Here is a 27,718-nt window from a genome sequence, read left to right as displayed (position 1 = left end):
TTGGGGTGCAGTGCTGGGGGGGGTTGCGGTGAGGGCTGCTGGGGGGCATGTGGGGGCTGCTCAGAGCTGGGGGTTTACGGGGGGGGGGGTGCGGGAAGGGTGTACATGATGGGGGGGTTTGGGGGAGAAGGGGGAGACACCGGAGGGGAGATACCCAGGGGTACTGGGGGGGATACCCGGGGGTATGGGACTGGGGGGGATACCCGAGGGTACGGGGGGATATCCGGGGGTACGGGACCCCCCGGGGGGTGATACCCGGGGATACTGGGGGGGGGGATCCCCGAGGGTCCGGGACCCCGAGGGGGGGACCCCCAGCGACACACCCAGCAGCCCCAGGGGGCCGCGGGGCTCCACCCCCCCTCCCTCACCGCTCCCCCGCTCTGCCGCCTGGGCCGGGCCCCCCCCGAACCCCCCCCCCCCCCAGTCCCTCCCCACCCTCCCGGAGCATCCCCCCGCCCCCGCCGGGCTCCGGGGCCGCTTTAAAAGCCGCCGCTCCCCGCTCCGCCCAGCTCGGCCCCGCGGCGCGCACCATGCCCGCTGCTGCCTCCTCTTCCTCCTCCTCTTCTTCCTCCTCCTCCTCTTCTTCCTCCTCCTCTTCTTCCTCCTCCTCTTCTTCCTCCTCCTCCTCGTCCTCCTCCTCCTCAGCGCCGGGGAGCGCGCCCCCCGCTCTCCTCTGCCTCCTGGCCCTGGCCTTGGCCCTGGGCGGCCGGGGGGTGGCGGCCGAGCCCCCCCGCCCCATCTACACCAACCACTGGGCCGTCAGGGTGCGGGGGGGCCCCGCCGAGGCCGCCCGCCTGGCCGCCGCCTACGGGTACCGCAGCCTGGGGCAGGTAAGGGGGGGGGGGGGGGGGGGTGCAGTTTGGGGGGGGGGGGGTCCCGGGTTGGGGGTCTGCGGGGTTTGGGAAACTTCGCGCCGGCTGAGGGAGAGAGCTCCGGGAGGCGGGGGGGTGCTGCTGCCTCCCCCCCCCCCCCCGTCCTCGTTCTGGGTGGGTTTGTTTTTTTTTGTTTACGCTCGGTTTTTCTCCCCACACTGTAATTGTGGGGTCTGTGGGGTGGGTGCCCGCCTCCCCCCCCCCCCCCCCCCCCCGGCTGAAGGTGTCTCCGGGGGTGTAAGCTCCGACCTTGTCCCTGTCCCGGCCCTACTGGGACGTGTAATTAGTGTGAGGGGGCTGCTGTGAGGGGGGGGAGGCAGGGGGGTGCGCAGAAGGAGGGCCAGCACCCCCCCCCCCCGCGTCCCCTTGCCCTCCCCTACCTCACCTTCATCCCCAGTTTTAATTACTGGGAGAGCCCCAGTTTTAATTACTGGGAGAGCCCCGGTTATAATTACTGCTTGAGCCCCGGTGTTAATGACCGCTCCGCCATGGGGCTGGCAGAGCGCAGCCCTGCAACCCCCAGGGGCTGCCCGGGGGCTGCCCCCGCTGGGTGCCTTGGGCGAGTGCCGTCCCCCTCTCCCGGCTCCCGCCAGCCTAACGCCAGCCCGGCTTTGGGGTTTCGCCGTGTCTGTGCCTGCTGGAGCATCTGCTGGCCCCGCACGCCGGCGTCCCGTGGCCGCGTCCCTCCCTCTGCCCCAGCAGGCTGCAGACCAAGGGAAATATTTCTGCGGTTGCATCAGGGTGTTCCTGGCTCGCGCCTTCCCCGTGCACCTCTGGGGCTTCCCCCCTGGCCGCTCTCCGTCCCCAGCCCCACTGCCACAGGGACCTTGCCCTGCAGCTCCCCCCCCCCGCTGGGAATTGCCACCTCAGGGCTCCCCGAGGCTTTACGTGCCCCAAGGTGTCCGCGTTGGGTTCTGCCCCGTGCCGGAGCCAGGTCCCCCCACATGTCCCCGTGCCCAGGACGTCCTTAAGCCCGCGGTCACCGCGGAGTGACGTGGTGCTGGGGGAACACTTCGCGTGCGGAGCTCGCTGGGGTTTTTATGGAAGAGCAGCAAACAACCCGACAGCAGGAGAGGCACTTACACCCCCTGCTCGCTCCCAGCCCTTTGTTTGCCTCCAGCTCCCGGGGCGAGCCGGGGCAGGCCCAGGGCGCTGCGAGGGGCCGGGTGTCTGCGTCCCGGGGGACACAGCCTATCCTTGTCCCCATCTCTGTCCCCGCACAAGGTCTTGCCCCATTTTTAACTTGTTTGGTGTCCAGCAGGGTAAGTCGTGAAGATTTCCAATGTGCACGGCAGTCCTGCCTGCAGTGCAGGATGTCAGGGCCCATGGCAGGACTTGTTCGGGGCTGGATTTGGGGTTTTCCTGAGTTTATGTTGTCTGGGGGTGCTGGCCCTCGGTGGGCTCGCTCCAGGCTCGAATTCAGCCACAGCCACTTGAGGACTGCTGAAGGCAGGAGCCAGCAGCTGGGTCCCTGGGGGGGGAACGGACCAAATCCCCATGGCACAAGCAGGCAGGGGACCCCTGCTGGATCAGGACCCCCCTCTGGATCCATCCCCGTGCTGGAGCAGCCGTGATCCCCAGGGATGCGCTCGGCTGGCGAGGTGCCCGAGGACCTGCCTCGTGGTGGGAGGGGAGCAGCTGGCTCAGAAACGCTCTGCCCAGCTCTGGTGCAGAGCTCGGTGGTGCACAGCTCCCAAGAATTGCTTCACTTGTGGCTGAATCGCTTCTTAGCGTTAGGAATGAAATTCGTGGGGTAATTCCCATCGGGAGGAGCCTCCGGTCCACCCTTCCCCAGGTAACTTTGAAGCTGAACTCGGCCATCTCCTGTGCTGCCTGGTGCCTTTGGTGTGCTGGGCTGCCAGGAGGGAGCTGGAGGGTGCCCGTGCTCGTCCAGCAAGCCGGGAGGGATCAGCCCCTCCATCACCTTTTTTCAGGTGGAATTCCCATTTTTAAGCTTTTCTCCTCGGGTTAGCTTACGCTGAAGGGTGCCCACGGAGGTCACCTGGCCCAACCTCCCCCCCTCCTCCTCTCCACTTGGCCCCCCCTTGACAAGTTTTTTTTTCCATTTTTTTCCCCTCAATAAATCCCACGAGAATGAGGGAAGAGGAGCAGGGGAACAGGAGCATCCCTGCAGCTGACGCCTGTTTGTAGGTCGTGGTCCTGCTGCAACGAGCACCGGAGGGAGCAGGGGCGAGGATAAAATGAGTGTTACCGACCCGCAGGCTGGGGAGGCAGATGTGGAGCTAAGCCAGGAGGGCTGCGGGGTCCGGATTTCCAGGCAAAACAAGCAGGAGGCAGAGTGGCCTCACCTGAGCCTTCCCCAAAGTCCCGGGAGGTTTGAGCTTCCCCAAAATCTGGGGAGTTTTGAGACTCCTCCTGCACCTTCCCGCGTGCACGGAGTGGGGCTGGAAAGCGGAGCTGTAAAAGGCAGCAGCTGAAATGTTCAGCGCTGGCAAATCTGGAGGTACTGAGGATGCTGAACGTGGAAGCAGCCCCTGTCTGCCTGGCTCTGCCCGGGGTTTGGGGACACGGGGACATGGGGACAGCTCGCCCCGTTCCCCGTGGTGCCCAGCCCCGGCACGGGGTGGCTCTTGGGGAAGCAGACAGGACGCCGGAGGGGTGGTGACAACCCCCTGGGAGCCAGCAGTGGGGTTATTTTGCAACTGCTTTCCTTTGCTGCAGGGTGGGATTTTTTTTTTTTGCTTTTTGCACCAATTTCCAACCCCCAGGAGATGGGAGGAAACCCTCTGTCGTTGCAGGCGCCTGGCACAGCCCTGCACGTCCCCAAGCCTGGTGGCAAGGAGAAGGACGGGGACAGTGATGGGTGACCAGCACTGGTGCCGATGAGCTCAGCTTTGGGGTCAGATCCTTTCTGGGATCAGCTGTGCCCACAGATCCCCTGGTTGGCTTGGCAGGGTGGCACAGTGTTTTCCTGCGAAAGCAGGGTCCTTTTGCCCCAAAAATAGGGGCAAAAATGTGTATTGGGGGATCGTGGGGCTTCCAACATCTGAGAAGAGTGGGTGGCAACCTTGTGCCCACCTCCCCTGGTAAAATAAATCTCTCCTACAGATCGGGAGCTTGGAGAACTACTACCACTTCCACCACAGCAAGACGTTCAAGCGCTCGACGCTGAGCAGCCGGGGACCTCACACCTTCCTGCGCATGGACCCCAAGGTACGGGCCTGGGGGGGCCCCGGGGACCCCCATAAAACCCCGGAGTCACCCCAAATCCCGGGCGCTGCAGCCCGCTCTGAGCCGCAGCTCCGGGGCGATGGCAGCACGTTACCCCTGAAACCCAGCCCCGTGCACGCCGGGGGTGACTCATTTAACGCGGGTTATGTTGATCGACGGTGAAAAATCCTCGGAAGGGACTAAATGCTAACATCTGCCCGAAGGATGGGAGCAAGAAAAGGGGGGGGGGGGGAGGGAAAAACAAAAACCCTCCCAGCACAGCAAGGCTGCCGCCCGCTCGGGGTGTTGATCCAGTTGCCACAACATTCGCTGTCTCGAGGGTTGCTATGTGTGAAATCATCGGCCGTACCGCGCCTCGCTTTTTCCTAGAGCAAGCACCCGAAGGGATTCGGGCTGCAGCTGGATTGACTAAAGCCATGGGGGACCGGGATGGGCGAGCCTGGGGCGGCACCGAGGGGAAAAACCTCGGGGTCGGCACCCAGGGGTGGCCGGGGAGGTGGCTGTGCAGGCACAAAAGCCGCTCGCCCTCGGGGAGGCATCGGAGCAAGCGATGAGTTCCCGTCTACGATGGAAATAGGCCCATTTAATGGGGTCTGGTTACGCTGCTGCTCTGAAAGCCGAGCCAGCTGGCTTCCTGGCTGCTAACGTTCACCTTGCCTGGCTCCGCGGGCTGCACGTTAGAGCAATGAGCTCCCGTTCTTGGCCGCCGCCCCGGGTTCAAGCCCTCCTGGCGTGCGCTCTCTCTCCCCCTTCCCCGTGCGTGTTTCCAAGTTGTTTCGGAGGTGCCCTGGCATCTGAACGGCACCGAGTTCGCGTGCACGGCGCAATTAAAACAAACAAAAAATAAATAAGAAATAAAATCACTGCGAGGCGCAATGAAACGCGACGTCTCAGGCTGGAACAGCGAAGATGGAAAGAAATCTTGCAGAAACCCCACAGACCCAGCGAGCTCAATCGTTTGCAGATGTTCCACGTCTCGTGTCTTCGAGGGGGCTATTGTTCCAGCCCTGTCCTTTATGGGTTTGCTCCGCCACAGGGGTTGGTGGCGTGGGGGCTGTGTCCCCCCCAGGCACTGGCAGAAGGATGGTGACAAAGCGTGCCAGCCCCTGCAGCCTGGTGCTGGTCCCCACGGGGACCCAAATGCCCCCCCCAGGAGACCCCCTCTTGGGGTGAGAGGAGTCGCAGCTGGTGGCTTCTCCCTGTGGGGCTGGTGTCGGCCAAACAGCGTGGTAGGGGGTGGAAGGATTTAGCAAACCCAGCGATTTTGGGGCAGATTGCAGCAGTGAGAAGACACATGGAGCACGGCTGTACCGTGCTGTGAGCTGCAGCCCGTGTCTGGGGCCCAAAAATGCCAATTACTGCGGGTAGTTCTAATAGAAAAGCAGCACCAGAGGATGGCACGCCCCATAGCAAACCCCATAACCCTCCGATTGCTTTTTGGGCTTCGTGGCGAGCACGTGCTGGAGCCGTCTGCTTTGTCCCAGGGCTGCATTTTACCTGCCCCATCTCCAGCTGAGCAAGCCAAGCTGTTGCTTTTCTGGAGGTGTGAGGGGTTTGTGTCCTCGCCTGTCCTGGTGTTTACACGTGGTGGAGCTGCGTCGCCCCTGGAAATCCTAAAGCGGTGCAAAAGCTGCCCTCTGTCTGCAGCCAGGGCCGTGGGTTTGGCTCCGTGGTGCCTGCACCTCCTCTTGGGTCCTCGGGTGCCTCCTGAGTGCTGATTAGGGTCAGCCAGCAGGGCCGGGAGGGAGCAGCGAGCCAGGACCCCAGGCTCAGCACTGTGTCGTAACAACTTGGGCCACTTCTTGTAGCAAAAAGCCATTCTTTTCTTTTTTTTTTTTTTTTTTTTCTTGTATAATTTCCGAGAAGTTTCCCCCCCGTGAAGGGCTGGTGGAAGCCGCTGGGAATTTCACAAACCCAGGACCCGCGGCGGGGCTGGCCCCGGGCTCCTTCCCGCTCGCCTCCCGCTGTCGCTGCTCGTTTTCGCATGCCAGCGGCATCGATTTTGGCACCGGCCGCCCTAAATCAGCGCGGTGACGCTGCTGATTTGACTGTGAATTAAATTAAATTAAAGATTTGCTCCACGCGAGGCTTCTGGGTCGCATCCTGGCTCGTGCGGTGGATGCAGGGCGTTTGGGGTTAAGGTGCTGCATCCGAAGGCGAGGGCTGGGTGACACGGCCTGGGAGCACTGCTTTGAGGAGAAAAGCCATGTAATTGGGCACATTCCCCTATTTAATCCATCTTCCTTTAAACCAGACCGTGAAGTTGCATTTATTTTTTTCCCTTCCGATATTTAAATGCATCGTTGCATAAACAAAGCAGCACGCTATCAGCAGCCGAGGCGCTACGGAAACATATTTTCATATGAAATACGTTGTGTTTTTTTTTTTTTTCTCGTTTGTTTCAATGTGTTTTTATTTTCCTTGAGAATATATTGGTTTAAAACCCAAGCTCTAGGCTGGAAATTGCCTGGTTCGATATGCACCGCTCCCCCGTCCGCTTTGATCCCGGTAAATCACAGCCATAAAGCCATAAACCAGGCAAGGAGAAGTTGGTTCAGCTGGCAGCTCCCGCATAAATAAGCCACACAAAAGCTTGCCTTTAGAGTTTTTATTCTGCTTGTTGAAAAACCTTCGTCCAAAGAGCAGAGCCGTCCCCACGAAGGCATCCCGTGCCACCAAAAGCCCCGAGCCGCGGGGGGAAAAAAGTTTTGGGGGAGGTTGGCTCCGCGGAAAAGCCTTCCCTTCTGCTCCAGCGTGGGGAAAGCTTTTGGTTATGTGGTTTATAAACTGCTCCTAACCAGCCTCGGTTTGTCTCTGTGCCTCTAACCTCGGGAGACCTGAGACCTCGGGGTGCCCCCGTGCCCTCCTGGGGCGCATTTTGGCACCTCCGGGAGCCCCCGGGCAGTATTTGCTGTCCTATTCGGCTGCCGCAGCTGGGAGGAGGGTGAGCCCAGAGCGAAGCCAAGCACCCGAGCCCCTCCCAGCAGACCGGCTTCTTCGAGTAAGCGCTGAAACACGCGTTTTGTCTCCAGCGGGCCCCCAGCGCGTGCTTACAGGCTTCGCTCAGCCGGGACGGTCGAGGCACGCGCTCGCCGGCGATGTGTTTGGCGCCGGGGGAGGGATCTGTTCCCGGGCTCGGAGCCCACGAGGAGCTGAGCTCGCCCTGTCCGTCTGTCTGTCTGTCCTCCCCAAATGAAGCCTCTCTCTGTCTGCTTGCAGGTGGACTGGCTGCAGCAGCAGGAGGTGAAGCGGCGGGTGAAGAGGCACGTCCGCGGCGAGCCGCACGCCCTGCCCTTCAACGACCCGGTGTGGCCCAACATGTGGTACCTGGTGCGTGTCTCCTCGCCGCCCACCCCCCCCCGCCCCTGGCCTTCCAGCCCCGAGAGGGGCCGGTTGGAAGCCTTTAGGGCACCAGCAGCCCCGGGCTGCGGTCCCCACGCGGGCATTTTTCCCCTTGGTAGAGCCGCAGCCGTCTCTCGGCAATGTGGTTTTCCCCCTGCCTGGCTCGCCGATCAGTGTTTGACAGGGAAACTTGTTTCAGGTTAAGTGCAGGGAGGAAACGGGCACTTGAGAACTGAAGAGCCCGCGGTATTTGAAAGGGGAGAGAGGAGGAATAACGGGGAGGGGGCGCTCCCCAGGCCGGCTGCTGCCGGGGGGGGTTGATCGACGGGGTGAGGTTGTAACAAATCTGTGAGTTACGCGGAAGGCAGGGGGATGTCAAAACGCTTTGGGGTCGATTAAATGTGCTCTGAGCTGGACGGGCTGGAATTCAGGCCCTCGGGCCGCAGCCCCGTGGAGGTCGACGCTCTGCCATTCCTGCCCTTAGCACTGCGGGGACAGAAGCAGCCGCTGCAGGTCGGAGATGAACGTCCTCGCCGCCTGGCAGCGGGGCTACACTGGCAGGAACGTGGTGGTCACCATCCTCGACGACGGGATAGAGAGGAACCACCCCGACCTGCTGCAGAACTACGTGAGTGGGGCACCCGCTGAGGGGCTGGGGGTTCATTTCGGGACAATTTCAGGGCCTAAGCACAGCCTCCGCCTGTGCAGCAAGAGGTTGGAGGAAGAGGGTTTTGAAATGCTCAGGATCTTTTTAAGAAGGAAAATAAGGGATTGGGGAAACTCCAGCAGGGTGGGGGCTGCTGTGCCCTGCCAATAGGCAGAACCTGATGGCAAAAACCTTTTCAGGACCCTCTTGCAAGCTACGATGTCAACGGGAACGACCACGACCCGACGCCGCGCTACGATGCCAGCAACGAGAATAAGTACGTTAATAATAGTAATGATAACGACAATTGTGAGCCTGCTGAGCCCCCATTCCGTCCCATCCCATCCCACGGGCAGGGTGGCAGAGGCACAAGAGGTTGTGCTGGGGATAACAAGTGTTGAATCGGCTCCTTCGGTCCAGAAGCGCCATGGAAAATAATTTTGGATATGGCCTCGTGCAGTTCCTCCAGGTGATGCGAATCTAAGCACAGCCCTGCCCCAGTGGCTTTGATGTCACGGCTTTCACTCACTTTCTGGGCTTCAGTTAAAGCGGGACTGGGACGTGGCAGCGGGTGTGAAAGGGAAATGCAAAATGGCAACGCCAGGAGCGAGTTGCATTGGGGCACAGAGCACAAGGAGCGAATTTCCTCCGTCCCCGTCCCTCGCTGGGGGTTTGGGTAAGGGCTCTGCAGCTCCTGGGGCGCTTCCTTCCACTGCTCAGGCCTTGGGGCTGGCTTCTGGGTGCTGGGGGGGGTGGCTGGAGGGGTGTCCTTGGCTGCGGGACGTCTGCGGACGGGGGTTTTGTCCCCGCAGGCACGGCACGCGCTGCGCAGGGGAGGTGGCGGCGGCGGCCAACAACTCGTACTGCGTGGTGGGCATCGCCTACAACGCGCGCATCGGAGGTGAGGCTGGCGCTGCCCGTGGCTCCCTGCCCTTTGTGTCCCCCCCCCTCCTCCCCGGGGGGGTCCTGCTTGGGGGTGGGCTCCCGGGGAGGGGTAGGGGGGTGGTGGGATGTTGTCCCCCCAAAAAAAATTCTGCCAGGGGAAGGGTTTGTGCTTGGGGATGTTGGCACCAACGTGGCTTATCGTGAATTTTGGGCAAATCCTGATGGGGGGAGCAGGGAGCCTGGGGGGGCTGTGGGGAGGGTGGGGGTCCCCAGACGCACACAGGTGATCCGGGGTGGGGGGATGCTGGCTCTGTGTGTTTTGGGGTGGAAACCTGCTGCTTGGGTCGTGCCCTCGCCATGAGGCTGATCGAGGATGGAGTGGTTTTGCCCTAAAAGTCTTTTTTTTAGGGGGGGGCTGTATGGTGGCTCCAGCAATGGCTTGTTTGTGGGGTCAATGGCTGTAAATGAGCCGCTCGGGAGCAGTCTGGGGACCCCAACACACCTTGGTGGGGAAAATAAAATGCCTGCGGAGGTGTGGGGGGGTTCAGCCCGGCATCCTGGCGGGGCTCCGGCAGGAGAGGGGCTTGGCGAAAGGGCTCTGCGCCCCCCCCCGAGCCACCCCCACGTTGGGATCCCAGACCCAAGCACCCGGGGTCTCGACCCCTCGCACCCCATTGATGCAGGCACGCACTCTCCGTAGGGCCGGGTCCTTCCGTGCGGGGCTGGCGGCGGGGTCCCCGTGCTGGGAAAGCCCCGACGGGAGGAGATGTCCTGGGGAGGGCGAACGGGGGGCTGGCAGGGGTCGCAAAGGCTGCTCCCATTTCCCCAGCGATGTCCGTGGAGACGAGTTGCTTGTCGCCTTTATTACGGGTCCCATTTCAATTTGCTTCCTTCCTTGGCTCCTGCGTGTGCTGGGGGCGCAGCTGGAGGTCGGGGTGCAGGCAAACAACCCCCCCCCCCCCCCAGCCCCGGCCACGCCGCCCCAGCTGATTTCCCTCGCTGCCCCTGCGTCGCTTCTCGTGCGCCGGGGGCGAAATCCATCGGGGTGCCCTAAGCAGGGATCCTGCACCTCTCCTCTCCCTCTTTGACGCCTGCTTTGGAGGCCGCTGTCGCTGCCTGCGTGGAAAGCAGCCCGCTTAGCTCCCGGCCTCCGTTACCCAGCCCTGGGACGGAGCTGGATTTTCCCTCCGGGCTGCATTTTCCTGCGGGGTGGAGCAGGAGCGGGCTCTGGGGGCTGCTGGGGCCTGCTCAGGACCCGGCATCCATCCTGCTTTGGCGCTGGGTGCCGGCACCCGGCCCTGCTCTCCACCTTTTCCCCTCACCTTTTCTCGTTCACACGGCAAGGGAAGGGAAGGGAGTTCTCGGGAGCTGCTCCGCTCCCCCCTCCTGCATTTTTAAGCTTGTTTTTGGCCGGCTGGGGACAGCGTCAGAAAAATGTATTGGAGTTGACCATCGTCCAGAGCGCAGCTGCGGCTGTAACCACATCTGCCCGCATTTGTTTTCGTTAAGAAAAGCACATGTGGAAGGGGGAAAAGCGGTTTTTTGTAAGCCGGAGTCTCCCCAGATGGCGAAACGCGGAGCTGAAATTCCCGGCACCGGCTTTCCCGGTGCTGCGGGAGGGGGACGGGCTGGGGGGCTGCCCCCGATGCTGATGGCAAGGCCCTGGGACGGTGACAAGGCTCTGGGACGGTGACAAGGCCCTGGGACAGGCACTTTGTGTCCCTCTCCAGCTGCCGATGCCGATGGCACCATTTTGCTCAGCTCTCAACCTGCAGTCTCGATTCTTTCATGTCCCTTCTCAGTCGGTGCCTGGCCACGTTGCCGCAGGGTCGGTGTCCCTGAGGTGTGCTGATGGCATTACAGGGACCGGGGGCTTGTCCCTGACTGGCCCCGATGCGATCGGTGCCTCCCAGCTGGGTTTTTTTTGGCCGGGCTGCTCTCCCTCCGGCTGCAGGTGGATGCGCTGCCCCGTGCCCAGCATCGCTGGGTGACCCCCGGTGTAGTTGGCAGAGCTGGGAGGCTCCTCTGGGGTCACCAACACCCCGTGCCTGCAATGAGGAGGGGGATACTGAGGAGCATGGGGGGCTTTGTGACCCCCCGTGGCAGCGAGGAGGGCGTGGGGACTTGCAGCTCCACCGTGGCCGGTCCCGCTCTGCTCCGGGCTCTCCCTGCAAAGCACCAAGGCTTGCATCCACCGGCGCCTCCTGCGTCCCGCTTTCCATTTCCAAGGTATCCGCGGGGTACAAATGCAGCGTTTCATGGCTTTTCCTGCAGTGGATGAGAGCGGGCAGTGCTTCCACGGCCATGCAGCCTCCGCCTGGGGCTGCTGCCGCCCCCGGGGCTGTCCCCTCCTGGCACCACCCGGACAGGGGCATGGGGACGGGCACAAGCGGGGGGTCTCAGTCCTTCTGTGGCACTGGGGGGCCTTAAGCATCTGGGAGATGCCACCCTCATGCAGGGACAACGGGGTTCTTGAGTTAAAAGGGGAAAACAAGCCTTTAGCACAGGGAGTTTGGGGCTGGCAGCGCAGCTCCCTCCTGCCAGCCCAGCCCTGATGGAGCTGATTTTTTTTCTCCGCCCCCCCAAAACCACGGCCGGCGATGAAGCCAGCAGGGCAGAAGGCAAGAGCAAAGTTTCCAAACCAGCTCCCCAGCCCCTCGCCGCCGCGGGTGTCAGCTACCGAGGGCGCGCCGAGCCGAGAGAGGCCTTTGATTGCGATCCTTGCGCTTTCCGTACAAGCCATCCAGCCCCTAACGTCTGATGTTTTTGTGCTTTTAGGCATTCGTATGTTAGATGGAGATGTAACAGATGTTGTCGAAGCGAAGTCGCTTGGCATCAGACCCGATTACATTGACATTTACAGCGCGAGCTGGGGGCCCGATGATGACGGGAAGACAGTTGATGGACCCGGTCTGTTGGCCAAGCAGGCTTTTGAGCATGGCATTAAAAAGGTGTGGATCGCGCAGCGCCCAGCCGCGCTGGCACTCCTCCCCTGCCCCGCGGGACCCCTGCCCGGCCCCCCGACCCCGACCCCGGGGGCGAATCCCCTCTGGTGGCTCCCGGTCCCCCGAGGGACTCGGCGGTGGTGGGGACCCCGCACGTGGCCGGAGCATCCCGTGGTGGGCGCCGGGTTGAGTGGCAGAGCTCTGCCGAACCCAGAGCATCCCACGGGGAAACCCCCACGGCGAGGCGCCCCCCACCCGCAGCCTCTCCATCACCCCCTCTCCGCCCTCCCCAGCTCCCCGTTATCCTGCCCCGGGGGGTCACGTGCAGCATTTCTGTGGTTTTTTTCACCCAAAATTGAGTCTCGCGGCCAGGGTGGGAAGCGGGTGCTGCCGCAGGGTCCTCCAGGGCTCGGGGGTTGGAGGGGTGGGCTCGGTGCTGGCTCGCGTGGGTGCAGGGAAAACTCAGATTGTCGTCCTCAAAGCTCTCCACTTTTTAATTTTTTTTATTTAAAAAGCCAAATATTGGCTAAAATCACCGGGCAAAGCCCGTCGATGGCCCCTCGGTGGGTAAGTGGCGGGGGGGGGGGGGGGGGGGGGCTCCTCCCATGTTTTGGGGCAGCTCAGGGTTGGGTTTTGCCTCCCCGACCCGATTCCTCCCTGGGTTTCCTCCTGTCCCTGCGACACGACACGCGTTATCTCTGAGGAGGGTGGGGTGTTTTTCCCACTATTTACTTGACTTCCTGCCGGGGCGGTCGGGCTGAAGAGGAATTCATTGAAGTGCCTGGGAGTTCAGGCCGTGTAAATACAGCGAACAGGCTGCTTTTTAGAGCTTTTTTTTTTTTTTTTTTTTTTTTCCCCATGCGGGAGGGAGCCGGCGGCAGCGGGGTCCTCGCCTGGACCCGCCGTTTCGGGAGGATTCCTCCAAATCTGCTTTTATTTAAAGGATGAGAGCGGGGTGGGGGTTGGACAAGGGAGGAGGGTTGGGACGAGGATGGGTCCTGCGCCCCTGGGTGCCCTCTGTGCCCATTCCTCTCCACCCTGAGCCCTCCCTGCCTTTATTTCCCATGGTTTTTGGGTGAAGCAGGATTTGGCGATGGGCAGCGCGCCCCAGCTTGGTGTTCCCAAGCTGGTACCGAGCTGCTTTGGGTTCCCAAAGCTCCTGTCCCCATGGGGCCACCCGTGTTTGCAGCACCCCCATCCCGCATGCACAGCTCTTAATTGCCCCCCGCCTCCCCGTAAGTAACGAGGAAAGCCGTAGGCAGACAGTGGCAACCTTCAGCCCAAGCAAACGGCTGTCGTTGAGTTATAAATCCTTAAAATCGAGTTTTTAATGGAAACGTTCAAATAACCTCTGTCTGCTAGCGACAGGGCCGCGCCGGGGTGATTTCTCCTCGCGGTTCTTGCTCCTCCAGCCACACCTCGTTAGCTCCCGAGCTAATGGGGCTCTATTGATCCTGGCGCTAATTAAGCGCCTCCGGGCGGCTGCCCGAGCCCTGGCAGCGCTGCAGGAGCAGGGGACGCCGCACAGCCACGTCCCACTGATGGTTCAGTCCCAAACCTCTGCCGGGGAGGGGTTTCCAGTGGTTTAGGGGACGATCTGCCTGCGATAGCTGGGCCTTGCTCTGCGTTGGCCTCTGTCCTCCTGGCTCCGAGACCGCCTGCCCTGCGCAGCCCTGGGGACACGGGCACGGCTCCGGGGCAGCGCCAGGGCTCGGCAGAGGCTGAGCACCCTTGTAAGGGAGCTCTCGGCTGCCTTGTGTATGCACCCCGCCGGAGCCCGATGTTAAATGGCACGCAGGTGCCCGTAGGCTGGTGGGTTTGGGTGTTGGTGTGAGCCGGCGGGGGCTTTATTGCTCTTGGTGGCCCCCATGTGTGGCTGGCCGTGTGCCCATCCTGCTTGTCCGCCTGCACAGCCACACGTGTGGGGCTTGAGAAGGCCGGACCAGGGACCCCAGCAAGCTCTCCATCATTTCCGTCGATCCGTGCGATCGTTTCCTTCGTGGTGGCTCCTCTTGCAGCCCCGCAGACAGCTCAGTCCCCCCTCGCTAGGAAATACCCAGCACGTGCGCCCAAGTAACAAAAACCTGCGTAAAGCAGGGCAGGAACCGGGCCGAGCCCGAGCACCAGGGGCAGCTCAGTGCCTCTGCCCGAGGAGGGGAGCAGGTAACAAAGCAGCCCTCTCCCCGAGCGCTTCAGGAACACGACGAACCCCGGCGAATTCCTCTGCCCTCGCATTTTTTTCCGCGGAGGCAGAGCCAAGCAGTGGGAGGGAGGCGAGCGCCCGACCTGCCCGGGCGAGCTCCCCGGGGAGGATGGGGCTCGCCCCGGCTGCTCCCGGCCTCTGCGGAGGCAGGAGAGGGAAGCAGCCATTTCGGGGAGGAGGATTTTACCTAAAAGGAGCGGGATACGCCAGGCTGTGGGTCTTGGCTTCGCCGGTCGGCGTCGGTACCCGCGCTGTGCTCCGGGATGTCCCCAAGCATCGTAACGTGCCGTAACGCACCAGCTCCGTGTGCCCCAAGGGGCAGCGAGCGGAGCCCCCCGCCCCGTGCTGCACCGCCGGCTTCATTAGGGGCCCCGGCTTCGTTAGGGGCCCCTCGTTAGCAGGAGGGCTGCCGTTCCCACCTGGGACTTTCCCGGCTCCGGGGAGGTCTGCGCGGCCGCTCCCGTCCCCATCCCCTCGCTGGGCTGCCGCAGGCGTGCCCGCTGGGGATGCTCCATCAGATGTTCCTGCCAAACGATGGGGGAGGAACAAAACAAAAAAGAAATCCTAAAAGACACCTTGCAGGAAGCTTTCTTATGGTTTGGGTGGGCGGTGGGTGCGTTCGTGATGGGCTCTGTGGGCTGCAGAGAAGCAGGCGCGGGGTTTGGGGGGGCGGTTCCTGACGTTCCTCCTGGACGTATGGGATGGGGTGACCCGGCTGCTCTTGCACAGGGGGAAAACACCCTTCGAAACTGGTACCTTCATCCTGGCCCCATCCTTTTGCCCTCGCCAGCCCCCCGGTCCTGCCCCAAACCCCGGGCGATGCTCAGCACAGCCATCCCCTCATCCCCGCGCCGTTCCCCACGTTCATCCCACCCGAACCTCGGCTCTCCTCACCCCTTCTCCTCTCTCCGCCCGCAGGGTCGCAGGGGTCTGGGCTCCATTTTTGTCTGGGCGTCGGGAAACGGCGGCCGGGAGGGCGACTACTGCTCCTGCGACGGCTACACCAACAGCATCTACACCATCTCCATCAGCAGCACCACCGAGAACGGCTACAAGCCCTGGTACCTGGAGGAGTGCGCCTCCACCCTGGCCACCACCTACAGCAGCGGGGCCTTTTACGAGCGGAAAATCGTGAGTTTTAGCCCACTGGCTGCTGCTTCGATGTGGCGGGTGGGTTTTGCTTGGGTTTTGGAGGTTTTCTTTCTTTTTTTTTTTTGGTGAGACTGGAACTGCTCGCTGCAGCAGCTGCGGTTGTTTCGTGCTTGGGAAGAGCTCGGAAATCTCGGAAGAGCTCGGAAAAAAGAGTTTTCCCCCATGGAGAAATGCAAAAATGGAAATATTCACCTGGCCCCCAAAGTTTGCGCTCACTTTCCTCCTGCTTAAAAAAGAACAGGGGGATTTTTGAGGGTTTTAGCTTGAGACAGAGAATAAGGAGGGGGGATGGAGGCAGTTGGCAGGGATGCATTAAACCCAGCCTAAGTCCTTGCCGTGCTGCAGGCGGGTGCACCAAGCAGCAGCGGTTTTGGAGAGCAGCTCGGTCAGGAACGGGGTGCCACATCCCCTCCAAAAATCACCAGGTTAACCCGAAACCCAGCAGCCTTTAAAAAAAAAAAAAAGTAATCAACTGGGCGTCTCTGCCCACCTCCGCTTTCTGAGCTTCTAGTGCTCAAGCACCCTGCTCCTTCCTGAAACTAAAGAGCTGGAAATGGCTTTCTTTTGTATTTTGTTTTTTCCCCATGCAAATGGGAATTCTTGCCTGATGCAAGGAGCTGGAGCTTTTAAGGACAGCGTTTGATTTGGCGTGGCTCAACCCCAGCCCGTGGGCGCGTACTGCTGCCAGCTCTGCTCCCACCCCAACTTCTCCTCCAGCTGATCCACAGCAAAATTAACTTTTTTTTTTTTTTGCCTTTCAAATAGTTTTTGCACCTTTTAGCAAAGGAAAATATAAGTACGGGTGTTTTTTCACGTGCCAGATGTATCTGCAGACCCTTTTTCGGGCTGATGCTGTGGCAAGGATTCGGTATCCAGACCTCAGCTCCCCGCGAGCAGCACCGTGAGCAAACCTCGAGCTTTGGGGTCGGTGCCGGGAGCACCTCGGGCACCCCGGGGCTGCAGCTCCTCTCTCCACAGGTCACCACGGACCTCCGGCACCGCTGCACCGACGGCCACACCGGCACCTCCGTGTCCGCCCCCATGGTGGCTGGCATCATCGCCTTGGCTTTGGAAGCCAAGTAAGTGACCTCGCCGCCACCTTTGGGGAGGGACGTCCCTAGCTTAGTGTCTGGAGGGCAAAATGGGACAAAAAATGGTGTTTTTTTCCTCTGGGGTGGCTCTAAGCGGGGCAAAGTTGTTCTGATTTGCTCCTTTGGGGCCAGGTTTGATGCAGGGCTGTTGTTTCGCAGCTGATCTTCCCGCAGGTGTTTCGTTGAGCTAATTCTCCGCTCGTTCCCATCTGGTGGAGAGCTGGGCTTTGTGGGATAAGTCGGGCTTTTCGCTTGGTGCTCCGAAACTGCTGACAGCCAGGCGCTCAGACTGCGGGCCCCGTTATGATGAGAAGGAATAAACTGAATTTTGTTTTCCTAAATGTTGTTTGAGAGCAGTATCAATCACAGCTCGAGACGCCGAGACTGTCAGGGAAGCATGGAAAATTCTTCAGAAATATCCCTGGGTTGGGGTTTTGGGTGATGCCGAAAGCACCCAGCGCTCAGTGCGCAGCACCACGAACACACAGGCATCATGTAAACCCTGCCTGAGGTTTTTTTTTGGAAATACTTTGGGTTTCAATTTTATGTTAAATGTGCAACCCAAGTGTTTTTTTTTTTTTTTTTTTTTTTTTAGCACTTTTTGCCATTATTCCTAGAAGGGGAGGGTTTGCCTAGCAGCTTGTATCAGCTTGTGTCATCGTTGTGCTTTGTTCCTGCAGGAAATGGGGAAAACCTTTGGGATTTATATATATATATATATATATATATATACACACACATGTATGAATGCGTGTGTGTATATATATATAATATATATATTTAGTGTGAGAGCTAAATACCCTTTGCCAGGAAGAAATCCCTGCAACACCCGTGCACGCAGCATCCTTGGGGTGCTCCCCCTCTGCTTAGGCACCCCAGTCCTTGGCCATCCCCCAGGCAGGGGGTGAGCATGGAAATAACCAGTGCATGCTCTACGTGAGCAGCAAAGACCCTTTTTTAACCCGATTGGGGTCCCTCCTGCCGTGCCATGACCCTGTCTCCTTGCAGCCCCCTGCTCACCTGGAGGGACGTCCAGCACCTGCTGGTCAGGACCTCGCGGCCGGTGCACCTGCGGGCAGCCGACTGGAAGACCAACGGAGCAGGGCATAAAGGTGAGCAGTCGTTGTCCCTTTTGGCAAGCAGCGTCCCACCCTGGGCTGCTCCTGGTGTTTTCCTGGCACTGGGGCATTTTTGGGGTGTAAGCCGGGCAGGTCGATGAGCTCCACGTGTTGGAGCACCTCCTACCCCGGCCAGTCGGAGGATCCTCCAGGAGGAGGGTCTGGCAGGCAGAGCGGTGGGTTTCTGAGCCTTCTCTCTTTCCAGTTAGCCATCTATATGGCTTCGGGCTGGTGGACGCAGAAGCTATTGTGGTGGAAGCCAAGAAGTGGAAGACGGTGCCCCCCCAGCACGTCTGCGTGGGAAGCCTGGACAGGGTGCCCAAGTGAGTGGCGGGCACCGTTACCTTGAACTGGGAGAACTGGGGCTGTGAATTCGGGGTCAACGAGAGCCTCGTGGACAAGCCAGAAACGTTTCTCCTCTTTTTTTGGTGGCTGGCTGGTGTTGTGTGCTGATGAGACACTAGGGCAGGAGGTCCTGCGGGACCAGATCTAACAGGGGTGGTTTATTCCTCCCTTTCTTTGTCTCCCCTTCCTGGGGCAGGGGGATCAAGCTCTGCAGTGAGCCCTGATTCCCACAGGGCTTTTGGGGTCCTCTGGGGCAGCCCAGAGCCTCCGACTGAGGCAGGTATCCCAACCAGATACTGCCTCGCCTTGCAGTGAGCTGCTCAGCAGGGCAGTGCAGCTCCTTTGGAAAGCAGCGAGGATGCAAAGCAGGAACGGACTGGGAGCCAAGTGTGTTCACGAAACTATTTATCTGATACAGACGCTAATTACAACCCGGAGAGGAGCGCTGCGCTGATAATTATAATAAAAAAGCGCCCTTGCAAGCCATAAGGCATAGATCTTAGAGGCGGTTCAAAAGCACCTCGCTACCATTGAGCAATTCAGCAGATCCCCCTGCGAGGCCGATGTAAGGCGCTGGAGGAGGCGATGATTTGCCACGAAGCGGTGGGAGACCAGGTTTAAACACAACTGGGTGTCTGCGCTGATGGGAGCAGGGCGAGCATGGTGTTAAGAAGGAGACGAAGGAAATAATCCCAAATTTGGTCTCGTTAAGTAGTCCTCTGCTTAACATGAGCATTAACCCCTCGCTGCAGCCATCTCCAGCCCGGGGTTAATGGTATTTGGGTTCCCAGCTCCCACCGGTGGGATTAAAAAGGTTTTTTTTTAATCGGCAAGGAGCAGCCATCGCCTTTGCACCGTGTGTTTTTGAGTGCTGGGGAGTTGCATCAGGGTTTATTGATTAGGATTGCCCCCTGCCCCCGGCAGGTACATCCGCCCCGACCACGTGCTGCGCGCCAGCACCCTGAGCAGCGCCTGCAGCGAGCAGCGCGAGCAGCACGTGCAGTACCTGGAGCACGTGGTGGTGCGGCTCAGCATCGCGCACCCGCGCCGCGGGGACCTGCAGATCAGCCTCATCTCGCCGGCGGGGACCAGGTCGCAGCTCCTGGCCAGGAGGTGAGAGCAGCCAAGGGAGCCTGCGTGGGGTTTTTGGGGAGGTGGGGAGCACGCGCGCGGCGTGGCCGCAAGGGGGGTCCGTGCAAGGGTGGGAGTGTGCAGGGATGTTTTAATGCGTCCTTAATTCAACACCTGCCTCTTGCGATTGAATACGGTGTTTGTGCTGCTCCTCGCAGGGTTTTCGACCACTCCAACGAGGGCTTCAAGGGCTGGGAGTTCATGACGGTGCACTGCTGGGGGGAGAGGGCGGCGGGGGAGTGGACGCTGGAGATCCAGGACACGCCGTCCCAGGTGCGCAGCCCCGCCGCGCAAGGTAAGGGCATCAAACCCCAGGGCGCTTCCAAGAGCGGGCATAAAACCCCAAACGCTGTTGTGCAAAGGCTTGGGCCGAGCCAGCAGCAGGTCTGTGCCCCGCCCCCCTCCCCCCGTGAATTTACTGCAACCGAGAGCGAGGTTTCCAAAATTAAACCGTACCGAGTCAAAACGAGGAAAGCCGAGAGCTGTAATTTTTGTTTGTTTGTTTTGCTTTGCTGCTGGAACATCTGCAGCGTGGGCTGCTTGTGCAACAGCAACAGCAGCGCGAGGGGACGGTGCCCCTCGGGGCTGCCACCGTGCGGGCAGGGGGTGGCTGTCCTCGGCCGGCCCCCCCTGCCTCTCCCCAGCCCTGCCATGTCGCCAGGAGCTGAGCTGGCAGGATCCGGCCCCGTGGAAAGGGGCAGTGGGGCACGAAACATCACGCCTCGGGCTAGTGCGCCTTGTGGGGGCGTGCAGATTCACCTTAGCATTGATAGAAAGCCAGCAGCAAATTAAAAACCTCACCCACGCTGCTCTCTGGCACGTGGGGGTTAATTGCCCGGGAAGGCGTTGCTGGTTGCTGCCGTGGCCTGAAATCTTTTTGAACTCGTTGTAGCAGCACCGAAACGCCCCCCGGAGCTGCTTTTCCCCCCCGGAACTGCTTTGCCCCCTGGATTTGGTTTTCAGCTGGTATTTCTGATCCCCTCCCACGAGGGGAGCGAGCTGCACGCTGCCCCAGGGCTGTGCCGTACCTGGCTGTGCAGAACAGAACCAAAAGGAGCACACGAAGCCACCCCGTAATAATGAAGCAGAGAGGGCGAAACAGGAGGGAAGGACGGGGAGATGCTCGTGGCCGGGGCTGGTACCTTCCCCTCTGCCGCTGGCAGCAGCCCGGTGGGGAGCTGGCACTTGTAGGCACTCGGCTGTGAAATTGGGAGGCGAAAATTTAAAGTCAGACAAATGGCATTTTATCATAATGGGGGTAAAACCTGGGGTGTGGGGTCAGCGCTTTGGGTGACGCTGAGCTTGGAGCGAAGCGTGGGTCGGGGTGAGTGCTGGGCGAGAGGCAGCCGCTTCGGGTGACAGGACGTGTGCCCCGCAGGGAAGCTGAAGGAGTGGAGCCTCCTCTTCTACGGGACGGCCGAGCACCCCTACAACACGCTGGGGGCCCCCCAGCCCCGCGCGAGGACGCTGGAGGCCTCGGAGACAGAGCCGTCGAGGGCGGCCTTCCTGCAGAGCCAGGTGGAGGTGGCGGAGGAGGAGGAGGAGTACGCGGGTAAGAGCCACGGGGTGGCCCCGAAGTATCCCCAAAACGCAAACTGGGATGAACTGGGTGGGCTGGGGGGGGGGCGGCGGGGAGGAGAGGTGCCTGTGGCCAGAGCGGGGCAGCAGGATGGCGAAATTAGCAGGTGGGAAAAAAAAGCAGCCTGTCGGCGCTCCCGCCGCAAATTGGTGCTGGAGGCGGCTGGGGAGGAAAAACCAAACCCAAAAAAATCCTCTGCCCACCACCCTGGTGTGCACGGCGAGATGTGTCCCCGTGTCCGGCTGCCCGGGGAGGGACCGGCAGCGCCCTCCCAGCCCGCGGGGGTCCCTCAGCCTCGGTCCCCGTGCCTGAGCTGACGTCTCCCGCAGGTCCCTGCCACCCCGAGTGTGGCGACCAGGGCTGCGACGGCCCCAGCGCCGACCAGTGCCTGAACTGCATCCACTACAGCCTGGGCAGCGTGAAAAGCGGCAGGTGAGGGGCCGCGGGGTGTTTGCACGGGGCAGGGAGCGTAGGGGACGGAGGGGAGATGGGGGGAGGCACAGGGGCCTCTGTCCCGGCGTAGGGTGGCTTGGGGGACACAGTGCTAGAAGTGAAGTCGTGCTGGGGAGAAAGCGTTGGGGTCGCTGGTCGGTGCCCAAGGGACGGAGAGCTGAAGTGCCAAATGACTTCTGAAATTGGAAGTTTATTATTGTCTTAGCGAGGCCAGGGCTGGAGAATCCCCAGCACTCTTAATTCAGAGCCACGGCATCCAAGACAACCTAAACCTTAAGAGGAAAACGAGGCAGGGACGGGGACGCTGCATTTCGGGAAGGAGCCGCCGCTCTCTGGGCTGTGTGGGTGCGGGATGTGACGGATTCGGGGAAGGCAGGGGGGCAATGATGGGAAACCATCCACGCCAAATCAAGGGCAGAGCACGGAGCTCGCAGTGCCTCGCTTCCTCCCGCAGGATGTGTGTCAGCTCGTGCCCCACAGGGTTTTTCGGCGACAAGGCAGCGCGGAGGTGCCGGCGGTGCTACAAGGGCTGCGAGAGCTGCGTGGGCAGGGGCCCCGGCCAGTGCACGGCGTGCAAGAGGAGCCTCTACCACCACCCCGAGATGGGCGCCTGCCTGCCCCTCTGTCCGCCCGGCTTCTACGCCGAGGAACGTAAGGGCGCTCGTAAACCGCTTGTAAATCACCGAGGTGTGCTCACGGTGTTTGCAGGAGGAGAAAACCCCTCCGCTGCCCTGTGCTGGCTCTGGGACAGCCCCGACCTGCTGCCCCTGAGGGTGGAGGGGGCAAAATGTGGGCACTCAGAGCTGTTAATTAGAGGCAGTTGTTATTAATGATCCTAGCTGCTTGCAAAGCGTATTAATTCGTAGCATGGAGTGGCACGGTGGGGCTTGCTGGGGGACCACACGTCCCGTCCCTGGGGAACAGCCCCTGGGCTGTGCGGCTCTGCCCGCCGATGGCAAATCCCTGTCCAGGTGTCATCCTCACCAGCTCTTTGGTTGTTCTTCCTTTTTTTTCTTTGGAAAGGTCAGAAACGCTGTCTGAAATGCCATCAAAACTGTAAAAAATGTCTCGGCGAGCCGGATAAATGTACTGCATGCAAAGACGGATTCAGGTAAAATACCAGCGTGGTGTGAGGTTTTATAACTTCATCCCCTCTGCACCCCTGCGAATCTGCCAGCACCCCCCGAAATGTTGCACCCAGCAGGGCACGGTCACGGTGCCCTGCTCGGGGAGCAGCCGGGGTGCAGGGAGAGCTGGGGACGGGCTGTGTCAGGTCCCTGGAGCCTGTGGTGTGGGTGCAAACGTCCTTTTCTGCTTTGCTGGCAGCCTGGCGGGAGAGAGCTGCGTGCCGGAGTGCCAGCCCAGCATGTACCTCAGCCGCGAGCCCCGGCGGTGCGAGAGCTGCCCCGCCGGCACAGGTACGTCCTCGCCCCCAGCACCTGCACACGAAACCCCCAAATCTTTGGGCATCACGGCCCCAAGCCGGAGAGGGAGTGGGGAAGAAATCACGGCGCTGGGAGGCTGTGGGCTGCGTTGTTTTTTCCTGCTCCCATCCCCCTGGATAACCGTGTCCGTGGGGAAACGCCCCGGGGACGGAGCTCAGCAGCTCCCCTGGCTCCCACGCACACGCTGCAGGTGCTGGGATGTGTTCCCGTTGGAAAGGATTTTAGGGAGTTTTTCTATTTTTATTAGAGCCGTTTTTTATTTCCTGATCCCTCCGAAGCCAGGTGCTTTGGTTTAATAAGGTTGCGGAGGAGACTGTAAAACCCTCTCGGAGGGATGGAGGATGGCTCAGCAGTGTTCGGAAATGTCAGGTGCCCGATGTGTGCTGACCCCGGGGCCCTGCCCTCCCGACACCCACCCGCGTCCCCAGGTTGCTTGACGTCCCCTTTAAATTTTGCCTTTTCTTGCCCTTTGAAAGTCCCATTATTTTCCATTGTTCATGCTTGTGTTTGCTCTCAACATCATCACGGATCTGATAATGGGATCTCTGGACAATTCAGGCTCAGCGCTGTGAGTCTCATTCATCACACACGGGCAATTGCCTAGGACTAAACCCAAAATTTATTGATCTCCTTGGCAAGCGTGGAAGGGGACGGACTCCTAATCCCTTAAGAAAATTACTTCCTTTGTAATTCTTATTCCAGGCAGTGTAAATATACTTCACCACAGGTTTTTTTCGAGCCCTTTCCTCTCTCCTTTTCCCACATAACCATTTCTCAAGCGCAGTGAGTGGAAGGCCTCTAATAAAAGCGCCTCCATCCCCGCCGCTGCCGCCCAGCCGCGACACGCTGGCACCACTCGTCTCCTCCACAGCCGAATTTTGCATCTCTTTTTCCAAGCATTGCCCTACACAGGGTGGCAAAACCAAACCGGTGCTCGCTTGGGAGCAGCCGGAGGGAACGGGGAGGGGATTTCAACACGATGTCCCCAGCCGAGCCCGTAACCAGCCACAGAGGGCCCCCAGGGCAGGACGCCGGCTGGGTTTTTGGGGTGGAAGCAGGGTTCAGGACCCCGTCAGCATCTTGTTTATCCGCAGGGCCAGGTGAGGAAGAGTGCACCCCCTGCTCCCCCGAGACCCCCACGCCCCACTGGCGTTGCGTCCCCGCCTGCCGGGAGGGCTTCTACCCTGCCGACAGCCACGGGCTTCCCAGCAAGGTCTGCAAGAGGTACGGTGCCTCCTCCTGCGGGGCGGGGGGGAGCGAGGAGAAAATAAAAATACAAAATTAAATGAAAATTCATGAAAACAGCTCACAGCTGGGGCTGTTTAAGGGGAAATAAGTCCAAAGGGCAGGGGAGCGCCGAGCTGGCTCCCTCTTCTTTTTTATTTTTTTATTTTTAAGAGCCACCCAGCCAAGGTGTCTTAGGGCTACGTGGAGGGGCTCAGCCCTGGCCCCAGGCTCCCTGGGGAGGCGTGGGAGGAAGGGTGATGATATTTAGGCAAATGTTCCAGCTCTCAACCAGAGTCCTTGCCCTGTGGCCGTGGTGTTAACCCGTTCCTGTGCCCAGCACGGGACCGGAGGTGCCGCAGGGCAGCGATTTGGCTGCCTGGTGTCGGAGTGGGACTCACTGCAGCCTCCTTAGGGCCGGCATGCCAGGGAAGGGCGAAAGGCAAAAGCACCATGGGAGCACCAGGAGCTGTCTCGCAGCACGCTCCCTGCCTGCCGAGGGTTTCCCTAGCCCACGTGCTGGCCTTACGGGGGATGAAGGTTGGGATTCGGTGTTTTTTTCCCATTGCGGGTGGCTGGCTCAGCGCGGCGGGGTCTCCTCCCCAGGTGTGAGGACCACTGCTCGGCCTGCGAGGGCTCCAGCGGGAACTGCATCAAGTGTAAGGAAGGTTTCAGCCTCCTCGGCGGCTCCTGTGTAACCAACGAGACCTGCACCAACGGTAAGTGCCCGTGGCGTAACCCCCGGCTGCAAAAAATGAGGGTTTCTGGGGATTCCCTTTGTAGGGTAAAGCCAGAAGCTGCCAGGCTTCCCGGGGCACGGCTGCGGTGGGCGAGCTGGCAGAGCTGTTGGATTTCTGCCTGCTGCTCAAAGGCATCCAGGCGTTTGTACTTCGTTATGTTTTAGTCTCGGGGCTAATTCTCCCACTCTCTGCAAACCTTCTTTATTCCTTCATTAAACCCCCATGAAAGATGCCCTTAAGAAGCGACTCCTTCGCAATTCTCTCTCCTCAAACACTGGAACGAATTGCACCGCCTGTTACGTGCGATGTTTGTTTATTTAAAATGTTAATCTGCTCTCATTTTCTCTTGTTCCTCGCCTCGCCAGCTGACAAGACTTTCTGTGAGATGGTGAAATCAAACAAGCTCTGTGAAAAGAAGCTGTTTGTGCAGTTCTGCTGTCAGACGTGTCTCATGGCCGGGTAAAGTTCAGCGGCTGCATCCAGGACTTCCACCAACTGCCAGCCCAGTTTCGCCAAATGTTTAGGACAAAAGTTTATTTTTTCAGCTTCGGGAGAGTTTACATGGTGCTGTCAAGCATTCCCTCGCAAGTTTGATAGCTTTAATATCACTGTCAGCTCGTTTCTATAGCAATACGTTGAGCAGAGATCGGATCGTAGCCTGAATGACCGAGCCCGGTAAGGCACCGTGCAGGCGGTGATATTAATACTCTCAAACACTCCTCGTGAGCAGGGAGCAAGGCGTGATCCGTGTACCCAAGCTTGGTTCTTCGCAGAAATCCTACTGACGTGCGCGGCTGGCAGGAGCCCGGCCGCAGGGGATGCGGGACACGAGCCGGGGCTGAGCCCCGCTGGGTGACGGTGACAGTGACCTGCGCTGCCACCAGCCAGCGCCGCGCTCAGCACCGGGGTGAAAACGATGAGTTGGGCGGCTCGGGAGCAGGCTGTGCAGCCCGCCCTGCCACCCCTGTTCGGGTTCAGCCGTGAGCGTGGCCATAACCAGAGCTCTGGGGATCGAGGAGGCTCCGCGGGCAGGCAGGAGCCGGGTGTCCGCAGGGAGGTTCGGGGAGGTTCATCCACACGGAGCAGCCTGGGGGGCCGCAGCCGTACTGTAAAATTAATTTCCCTCCCTAATTGCTGTTTAGTTCAGTTCTGGAACGAGCTAGAGCCTTCCCCTCGGGGCTGAACGAGGTGGCTTCCCAACCCGTCCCTCCCAGCGTTTTGCATCACCGTCCTTCCCCCGTTTTGCCGGTATACCTCTCACAAATCCTCCTGTTCACGGCAGTGATATTTTTTCTCGGGCATCTGTTTCCAGAAGAGACATTCCAGGGATCTGGCCAGGAAGCTCTTAATTCCGTAAAACCCTCCCCCGAAACAAACCTTTTCATGCTCTCTCTTAATAGTACATCATGTGGTGTTTATATGATTGTGTTTAAAATATCCCTGGCTATGTTGTTTTACAGATTTTTTTAAAAAATAACTTATACAGTCCTTGTTTTTCTCTGTAGACTATTTTTTATATGGGGAGCGGGGAATCTTGTCTTACGTCCTTATCCTCTCCGACCTTGCCGAGACGCTCTTTTCACCAGACATATGTAAACAGCATTCCCTGCGCTGCATGTTCTGATTTTCATTGTTAATAGATTTAAGGAGTTAAACCTCTTGCCAGTGAAACTCGCAGTGCGGATTGTCACCCGCTCCTCCCGGAGCTGGGCTAATCCCTGCTTGTTTTCGGCTGCGACGACGCGCCCTGCCTGGGCTTGCCCAACGGAGCTTACCTCCGCCAGGCGAAGGGGCGAGAGCCACACCGCCACCGGCAGACCAAACCCTCGCAAAGACGGAGCTTTGGTGAACCGACCTTTAAGTTAATAAACTATTGATCTCCCCTGAGCAACGGGTCTGTGCTTTTTCCAAATTCCTGCCTCCGGAGGCAGGTCAGGGCGGTGGTGCTGCACCTCTCTTTGCTTTGCTGCCCTCGCTGGAGTCTCTCCGATCAGCGGGAGAAACGGCTCCTGAGCAGATGGTGCACGTGCAAAAAACCTCGTGTTTCCTCTCAAAAAGACCTTTTGCCTTCAGAGCTCGCAGTGTAGTCCTGGCCACAGTGTGGGCTGGTGGCCATGGGGCCACCTTCCCCTCACTGGCTGGGGATGGAGAGGTGCTGGTGTGGTGGGGATGGAGGGAGCCGTGGAGCCTTTTTGGGTTTCTTTCACAGGGTTTTACCGTGGGTCAGGCGCCCAGGGTAGTGCAGGTATCTGGAACTGAGCTTTTTAAGTGTGAAAAGGGAAAGAAGTGAGCCCTCTCATGAGGGAGTCATGGAATATCCCGAGCTGGAAGGGAGCCACAAGAATCAGCGTGTCCAAGTCGAGGGAAGACGCTTTCTCAGAGCTGTGCTGCTGTGGGCTTGTGCGTCTTACAGTTCTTCCCATTTATCATCTAATAAATGTGAATTAACCAGATGATGTATCACGTACTGAGTCCTTCTGTTGCTCTGGGATCCCCTTTTTGGTCTTGGGCCAAACCAGAGGTCAGAAGTGGGGTGAAATGCTTCTGGCTTCTGCCACTTTGGTTGTAAAATAACAAACTTTAATTTCTGTTGCTGTGTCACTGTCAAAAACGGGAGCTGTGAAGCAGGAGCACTGCGTCAGCTCTGACTTCCAGTTCTGGCTCACAGTAGCCTGCCTGTAACACTGCTCAATGGTTTATTCAGATGTACTGAAATGCTAAAAAAAAAAAAGAAAAAAAAAAAAAAAAGCTGTTTACCCTTACATCCTTGGCATAACTTAAAATACGAAAATACACCATGGGTGAAGCAATGCAATTTAAGATGACCAATCCCTAGCAGTCGCAGCTTTATCTAGCTTTCTGCTGCCCTCCAGCCTGCCGGGAAAAGAAATAAATTCTACACATCGGGTTCATGCAACAACACCAGCTTCCAGTATTTCCCAGGGCTCTAACTCCATCAGAAATCATTCTTGGAAAGTAATAAAATTCAGATTATTTATCTAAGCTATTGCAATGCTAGCTTGGAGCTATTAAAGTCTCTCTGACACTGGTATGCTCAGAGGATCAAAGTGGCTGTCTCTTCAAGATAAACGAATACTTAGGCAGTGTATTAAAGCACATTTCTCTATTGTCTCTTGGCACCAGTGACCGATCCATAATAGCTGTTTTCTGGAAAATCTTCTTAGAGTAGCCTGACTCCTCATTTGCTGTTTGGCTGCGAGGTTGCGTTCACAGCCATCGGCCATTTCATAGCTGGCAGGTGGAGAACACACATCTTAAAAATCATCACTTTGACTTTCCATTACAAAGAAGGGGCTTTTAAGAGCTCGTGTACCGCGTCTGACACCAAGAATCT

At 59.4% G+C, this 27,718-nt stretch overlaps 1 protein-coding gene across 1 annotated transcript; it reads left to right on the top strand.

Moving 5' to 3' along the window:
* The first annotated feature begins 516 nt into the window (after positions 1–516).
* Positions 517–26,248, top strand: PCSK6 (proprotein convertase subtilisin/kexin type 6). Its single transcript, XM_035554644.1, has 21 exons — positions 517–830; positions 3,942–4,046; positions 7,284–7,394; positions 7,891–8,034; positions 8,253–8,329; positions 8,865–8,953; positions 11,716–11,888; positions 15,004–15,216; positions 16,216–16,316; positions 17,337–17,440; positions 17,652–17,769; positions 18,716–18,904; positions 19,081–19,217; positions 20,301–20,474; positions 20,831–20,933; positions 21,409–21,605; positions 21,978–22,065; positions 22,281–22,372; positions 23,494–23,623; positions 24,230–24,342; positions 24,729–26,248. Exons 1-21 carry the CDS (start codon positions 531–533, stop codon positions 24,824–24,826), a joined length of 2,856 nt encoding a protein of 951 aa, XP_035410537.1. The 5' UTR covers positions 517–530; the 3' UTR covers positions 24,827–26,248.
* Positions 26,249–27,718: the final 1,470 nt, after the last annotated feature.

The sequence above is a fragment of the Cygnus atratus genome, chromosome 11 (assembly GCF_013377495.2).
Source record: "Cygnus atratus isolate AKBS03 ecotype Queensland, Australia chromosome 11, CAtr_DNAZoo_HiC_assembly, whole genome shotgun sequence".
Taxonomy (NCBI): domain Eukaryota; kingdom Metazoa; phylum Chordata; class Aves; order Anseriformes; family Anatidae; genus Cygnus; species Cygnus atratus.
This window is presented reverse-complemented; position numbering and strand designations above follow the sequence as displayed.